Source organism: Triticum urartu, chromosome 2A (genome assembly GCF_056163025.1).
Source record: "Triticum urartu cultivar PI428250 chromosome 2A, HENAU_Tu73, whole genome shotgun sequence".
Taxonomy (NCBI): Eukaryota; Viridiplantae; Streptophyta; class Magnoliopsida; order Poales; family Poaceae; genus Triticum; species Triticum urartu.
In genome coordinates, this window is record NC_141874.1 from 670,232,909 (window position 1) to 670,240,534 (window position 7,626).

Sequence of the window (7,626 nt, forward strand, 5' to 3'; positions counted from 1 at the left end):
GAAGATCCTGATTTGAGCAAGTATACATTCCCGGAGTTCTTTAAGGCAACATCTCAAGCGTGGAGAGACGCAAATCAAACGCCCTAATGACATGTCGTTTCTTAGACGGGGGCAATGTCAGGCCTGAACCTGCAGGTGTCGTTAAGATTCAGTTATCCAACGATCGGGAGGCTTTCTCGCAATACCGCTTCGTCGTGAGCCGTTGATTCCCTTAATGTGCTGTTATACAGTAATTACTGTTACTTTTCACTTGTCGGTAACTATTCGCCTATATAACCAGCCGGGATGTGGCCGGCGTGAATCATCTCTCTCTTTTCCAGACTCGCCTCGATGGCTTGTAATATACTCCAACATTAAATCAATAGCAAATATATACAGATCTGAGACTTTCCCAGCACCAAATCCTCTTGATTTACTCGCTAAATTCGCATAGGTATAGATCGGTCCTGACACGGATTGGACGCTGGATGGGCGTCGTCGGAGGCTACGAGGAAGCGGCTGGCCTCGAGCCCTCGACCCTTGATTGAGATCATGGGAGGTCGTCTCACCGTGCACTCGCGGGCCGTGGCCCGGGGAGGTAAGTGTAGCCCTGAGCCCCCGAGTAACGCGCCTCCGGGAGGGGCTGGGGGGATGTGGGTGGTGATGAGGCTGGAACTTGCTCGGGGAGGCTAGGGTCGGAGCCGCGCCAGAGTCCCGGTGCCTGGCGCCATGACGGCGAGGTAAGGCGACTCACCTTGGATCTTTACCTCTATATTTTGGAGCTGCTATTGGCTTCTTCGGCGGTGGAATGCAAGGCTTGTATCAAAGTAGTAGTAAAAGGGTGCTTGGATATGTTTTAGTCTCATGACTAAAAGTAGTGGGACTAAAATTTGCTAGCCTCACCCATGCTTGGATCCAAATACTAAAGAGACTAAAATCAAGTTAATGAGCATTTATTATCCTCCAAACCCTCCAATCCAGAACTCGCATGTGTTAAAGAGAGGAGTTAAATGAGGAGAGAGAGGACTAATCCACATTTTAGTAGGGGTACCCTGACTAAAACATTTTAGTCTCAAGACTAGTTTTAGTCCCTCTTTAGTCAGAGGTGCTTGGAACTTTAGCCTCTTAAAGAGACTATTTTTAGTCAGACTAAAATAAGTCCCTTGGATCCAAGCACTCTCTAAATGTTCTCAGCTAAAAAAAGAAGTAGTGGTAAATGTTCTACTAGGCTGATCCAGCCACTTACTTAGGGAAAAGAAGTGTATTAGTACCCACATCCTGCATACTTTCATCTAGTAAGATTTAGGTGGATTATGCTTTGTGGTAAAATTATACCCATGACTCCATGATCAGTGATCTCTATGTGTGACAATCACCGATATAAGTATACACTAGACTCACTGGTTGTGTGTAAAATGTCCATTAAGCCAGGCCTCAAGTGCTAATAGGACGTGGAATGGCACAACTCAATGCATTGAGTTGAAACCAACATGGAATTTTTTTGTGTGAACCATGGACTATCTGCATAATCTAACCCTGAGGGGCCAATTAGGCGCATGTGACTAGGTTTTCACAAGCACTCCGCATTCACCTGGTTTTGCATACATCTCGATGTCAGTCAGTCGAGACAGTTTTTTAGTGCTTGATTTAGATCAAAATTAGGAACGAATGTGATATCATATTCACTTGGTGTAAATATCGGAAGTAAAATTGGATATGAACCCACAGTTGTGATATCAAGAATTTGGGGTGATTTGTGGGATATCAAGAATAAGCAAATAGTGATTGCTCTGAGCTATTTTACGCAATTCTCCATAACTATATTACACATTGTCTTGAGATGTCAACTGACACTAAAATACTATGAGAAGGGTCATCTTGGAGTCTGACAAGAAGCTTTCATTTCAGCCTCCGTGCTCAACTGTGTACTTCCTTCTGAACGGTGCAGGCTGGAAGTGGAACTTGCTTCACGTAGAAGGTTCCCTTGTTCATTATATGGTTCATCTGTTTTTCTCATAGTTTGCTCCTTGGTGAATGACCTTCTTAGCTCCTCTAAAACTGATGCAACCTCCTTCATAATGGGTCGTTCTTGTCCATTCATACTTAAGCATCTCACAGAGAGCTGCGCAACTGCACAGAGTTGCTCTTCACCTGCTTCTTCCAAAATGTGTGGCTCTATCTCCTTAAGTAGTCGCCCTTCATTTACTAGAATTACCACATGCATGGCTAAGTTGCATGATTCTTCTGGCCTGCCTACGGAAATAGGCTTCTGCCTTGTCAGTAGTTCTGCAAGAACTACTCCAAAACTGTAGACATCACTCTTTTCTGTGAGCTGGCTGCTTTGAAAATATTCAGGATCGAGGTAACCTATAGTACCTTGAATAAGGGTGGTTACATGAGTTTGATCAAATGGAACTGATCTTGATGCACCAAAGTCTGAAATTTTGGCTACAAAGTTCTCATCCAACAGTATGTTGCTTGATTTGATATCCCTGTGAATAATTGGTATAGCAGCTGTGGAATGGAGATAGGCAAGTGCTTCTGCTGTTTCTGCAGCTATCCTTAAGGCATCCTCCCATGTTAAGGAGCGAGGTCCACTTCTGTTGTGGATGTGCTGAAAGAGTGTTCCATTGGGTATGAATTCATACACCAGCAAGGGAACTTCTATCTCTAGACAACATCCCAAAAGCTTGACAACATTTGGGTGATCGGTCTGTGATAAGATGGTAATCTCATTGACAAATTGCTCCACCTGGCTCTCATCAAACACCCTGGACTTTTTTACAGCAACCACAGTCTCATCTGGAAGAACACCCTTATATACTGTTCCATATGCACCTCGGCCAAGGATTCGAGTCTCGTTGTAGTTGTTAGTTGCAGTCTTGAGCTCTTCCGCACTGAATATCTTTGCCGACGAGTCCGTACCTTGAGATGTGATTGCTGTAAATCTCTGCTGCAACAGCAAACCTCCATTCTTACGGAATAACTCAGCTCTCTTTCTTCTCATCTTTCTTCTCTTCATGGCCCAGTAGTAGCACAGAGCTGTGCTAGATATTGTAACCACAAGTGCAAGACCAACACCTGCAAACATTTGATGAAAAAGTAAGTCTTCGTTCTTCACGTAATGCAGATAGCTACCAAGTTACGTCTGATTACTCCGATGCAGATGCTATATTGACAGAATCTTTGGGACAAGCATAAACTGTCAAATCTCCTTAACGCTATCCATTAGGGAATATGTGTTTGATCCAGTTAACCTTCTCTTATGGTCATACATCATGAACACTCTATATAAACTTGCAAAATATTTTTGCCTGTAGTTCATTGGTCATTCGTATGAGCCATCATAAGAGTTGTATAGGGACACAGATTTGTGGAGCTCGGGTGCCCCTACCCACTTTATTAGAAAAAGGTGTGTTTGCAAGTTCTTCTAAAGAAAAACCCAAACATGTAGATGTGTGAACAATTTATGAACATATGAATTTGGTGAAATTGTCATTTTGCGGTCTGCAGTAAATAGGCAAGGACACTGTACTACATCATTACACCACAATGGCACCATTGCAGAACTGCTATATCTGAATTGCCTCAATAGAATAAGATGAATTAAAAACAAAAGATAATAATCAAAATTGGTAATGCCAGGTGTGTTGAGTAAGTTACCAAAAGCAATATCTATGGGAAAGTTCTTTTGACACCCACTTCCCCCTTTCTGGCCATTGCCACTCATGCCTGGAGGACAATCACACACAATTTCCCCTTGTCCATCACTGCAGTACGCTGGGTATGTGCAGGGGTTCTTTTCAGGATGAGTGCACACATTCGAACCTAATAGATATCAATAAATCATCAATGGCACTAATAATTTAGTCCTCTTGCGCCGCTGGTTAGCAAATACTTTCTTTTTCATACCTTGTGGTTGCTGCATAGGGGAAACTGCATTGGAAGAGAATGGTCAATATTAGATCTTCTGATGGGTACTAAGGACACTAATTGTAACCTGGACATCTCTAAATAGACATATATGTGATCCACTTATTCAGCTTGGAGACCAAGATGAAACTGCGTGCTTAAGATAAATTGGAAAATAGAAGTAAAATGGATATGATGAGTACAGGAGTTTCCCCTTGTGACCGCACATCCTAAAATGACATGTAAAGGCTAGTTGGTACTCTGTCTGTTCTCTTTCACATGTCTTTTTAGGATGCATGCAATTAACTTTATAAAACTTGTAGAACTAAGCTAATATACACAAAAGTATTTGGATGTTCATGGGCGAATGTTATAAGTAGATCTGTCATTAGAAATACTTTTATTTCATTACTTTGTTTCCTTCTAAGTAATTCTGATTAATCTGTATTTGTTAAAGACAATGGTCAAAGGTATACATTGGAGACCGCATGCATGCTCAAAACATGTGCAGAGGAACAGAGATTATGCATAAAAGTAGCTTAGCTGTAGCTTTTGATATTGTGTGAAATGTTAAGTACATTCAGGCAGTATACATTTTGGTTCCTTTTTCTAAACATATAAAACGTTAGATATTACCAGATGGACTGATGGCCTCTTTGCAGCTTGTCCTTGTCTTGTAACCGTCACCGATCCAGCCATGGGGACACGAGCAAGTATAACCTCCTTGGGTGTTGTTGCAGTAGTACCGAAGGGTGCAATTGTTGCCACCGGGAGTCTCACATTCGTTTATATCTAAACCAACAGTGCAGCACTTCATTTGAGAAATCAGAGAAGCATATTTCTATTCAAAAAACAGACTGAGTAATACTAGAATTTCTTATACTGCTGAACTTGATTGTCCTGTTTGGCTGTTTACCCCGTGGTTTATAATTTTATATTCAGTTAGTTCCATTTATGCAAGTGATGAAACCGAGTTATACTCATGGCAAATTTTAGCATGGTCCCTCTTACCTCCTCTTTTTACATGTGAGGTAAGAAGGTAAGAGTTAATCAGGCCATTAATTAATGAGATCAATGGCTTAGATCTATTTTATACTCTTATCTCTCATGTGAAAAGCGGGGGTAAGAGGGACCATATTAAAACTGCTCAGGCAAGAAAGCTACCACACAGTCAAAAAACAAAGTTGGGTGGTTTTGGTTTCTAACACATCCTGGAGTTTCTGAAATTATCCTGTGCAACAGCCATCATCAGCAAAAAGCCTAGAAAATATACATGGGTTCCGGAGGGAATATCGAGGTCGAGACAGTATGAGTATAGCCTAGATTTCAATCTCTTCATCTGGTTGAGCTAACAAAGATAAAGTAATGAACCAGTGTGGTTGCCCTTCTTTTTAAAAAAAAAGAAGCATGTTTGTTAATCTACCTAGGCTATATTACAAGACCTTAGGTGGGTTTGTGTGCTTTCATGTGAAACTGCAGGTGAAATTATATCTCTCTGATGGATGAAGAAATATTTACCTACACATCCATCGGCAGCGTACGGATTCCCGTCATACCCTGCATGACACTTGCAGAGATGGCCCGCTCCACTGGGTGCGTCAATGCACCTGCTCATATTGTTGCAGTACCGTGTCGCCAAGTTGTGGATCGAGGCCTGGTGGCATGTGCTGCGTCCAACTGCCCAATCCAAGATCATCCTGTGGTCACCAGCCGACAACAACATGTCTTTCAGCGGCCTCTGGACACCGCCTCTGGCACCCCTGAAGACTTCATCGCCTGGGGCGAGGAAGAAGGCAGCGCTACAAGTGCCATCCTCCTGGCCCATGTCTTGCTCTTCCATCTTGTCGAAATTCAAGGTGAACTCCCGAGCGGCATCGATCGGCATGGAGGCGTTGCAGCATGCTACCCCATGAAGGCAATCGACGGTGTCGGAGCTTTCGTCGCAGTAGAGGGAGCAGCTGGTAGCTTCCCTATGTTGTGAGGGGTTGTCACCGACTGACGAGTTGCTGAACTTAGCAACTAGCATGTAGTTGCATCCAGTGGCCACCAGCTTATTGCGATTGGAGAAGGAGAAGGGCGTCTGCTCCAAGCTGATATTGCCGATTCCGGTGGCCTTCATCTGCTTACCGTTGCGGTCGTAGCAGACTTGGTGGATGGGCCCGGCTAAGATGACGACGAAGCCTCCTTCCACCGACACATGGTCGATTTTATAGCTATGCTTGTCGATCTGCAGCATGGCCTCATTGTTTCGGCCGCACGTTACCTCGAAGCCTTGTTGCAGGGCTTTGCCTTTGACGCCGAATGGATGCTGGATGCTGTTGCATGTTATGTTCCGCGCCACCGTAGACGGTGGTGACGGTGGCGGCAGCGCTATCTGTGAGAGTGCGTCGCGGGGCAACACTGACAAGAGGAAGAGGAAGAGCATGAGCGGTCGGAGCTGCCATGCGGACATGGCTGATCTGCTCTCCCTTCGGCACGGCGTGTCGCCTCTTCCTCTCGTTTGTGCACGGTGTGGTGGCTATGCTTTGTTCCAACATCGACCTTTCTTTCTAGCTTCCTGGTATTCCTGGCCTCACATCGCCTGGTGGTTTTGTGTAAAAAGCCCTCAGGTTTATGTGTCTCTTCTTTATCTAGATCAAAGATATTTCTTCCCTCCTGATGCATGTATATAAACCTGAGGTTCAGTCCTCGCAAACCTCTTTCTTCGCGAAGACCTTGACGAAATGAGAACTAAGCAGAAATGTAAGCCATTCTAGTTTGATAATTCATCCCTCACGTTCCCTGCTTTACATGCAATTTCAGTCTCTGAAGAGATGTCAATTCTCTTCAATCATTGTCGCTCGACGGAAATGGCCACAGCTGTAAATAGTGGATCACAGGCACGGCGAAGACCGGCCTTGCTGGTGTCATGAGTCAATGCATAAAGTTGAGATCGACGTCTGTTTTCACAAAGGCCTAGCATAATACATTAAGAGGCGCGAACCAATCTGTGGTTGGATGATTAGAGGGACTGTGGTATCCCCGGTCCATCAGAGTTTAAGTCTTGTTGTTCGCATTTATTTCTAAATTTATTACAGGATTTTCGACGATGCTCATTCAGTGGGAGGAAACGTTCCCGTCGACGACGAGGCGTTTATGAAGGCTTCATAAATTTCAAGATGATATGCCGGTCCAATTTTTTAGATGTGCTCATAAAGACAGGATGTGCGTGTATACATTTATAAGAGGGCGGATGCTAGGCGTAAGCCGGCTGATATCATGCAGTTATCAGTCGCCTTGATGACCGTCTGATCAAGCACATCGTAGCCGTGCACAACCCATGCAGCACTCCCTGTCACGCTCCAAGCACAGCTACCACCGGCAGCACGGCCGCAGCGGCCAGACGCCACCGAAGCTGTGATGCAACGGCCGTCGGATTTGTGATGCAGGATGCAGCAGGCGTCCATGCCGCCGGACCTGCGATTCAACGGCCACGACGCTGCCGGAGCTGCGGTCCTCTACGCTGCCGGAGCTGCATTGCAGCGGCCACGACGCCGCCGGAGCTGCTATGCAGCAGCCACGACGTCGCTGGAGCTACAATGCAACGGCCACGACGCGGCCGAGTTGCGATGCAGCGGCAGCCGGAGCTGCTATGCAGTGGCCGTCACGCCGCCGGACGTCGCCGGATCTGCAATGCAACGGCCACGACGCGGCCGAGTTGCGATGCAGCGGCAGTCGGAGCTGCTATGCAGTGGC

At 45.3% G+C, this 7,626-nt stretch overlaps 1 protein-coding gene across 1 annotated transcript; it reads right to left on the reverse strand.

Annotated features, from left to right (window-relative positions):
* Nucleotides 1-1,512: 1,512 nt before the first annotated feature.
* Nucleotides 1,513-6,607, reverse strand: LOC147986586 (wall-associated receptor kinase 17-like). Its single transcript, XM_087544827.1, has 5 exons — nt 5,410-6,607; nt 4,528-4,683; nt 3,892-3,915; nt 3,643-3,807; nt 1,513-3,060 (listed from the first exon to the last, which is right to left on the reverse strand). The coding sequence occupies exons 1-5, from the start codon at nt 6,341-6,343 to the stop codon at nt 1,853-1,855; spliced, it is 2,487 nt and encodes an 828-aa protein (XP_087400953.1). The 5' UTR covers nt 6,344-6,607; the 3' UTR covers nt 1,513-1,852.
* Nucleotides 6,608-7,626: the final 1,019 nt, after the last annotated feature.

What these genes read in the sequence shown, in the direction of transcription:
- LOC147986586 (XM_087544827.1), bottom strand. Translation starts at nt 6,343, where the DNA reads ATGTCCGCATGGCAGCTCCGACCGCTCATGCTCTTCCTCTTCCTCTTG. An exon ending in CGCTGCCGATGGATGTGTAG is followed by an intron (nt 4,684 to 5,409) that starts GTAAATATTTCT and finishes CTGTTGGTTTAG; the next exon opens with ATATAAACGAATGTGAGACT. An exon ending in AGAGGCCATCAGTCCATCTG is followed by an intron (nt 3,916 to 4,527) that starts GTAATATCTAAC and finishes CTTCCAATGCAG; the next exon opens with TTTCCCCTATGCAGCAACCA.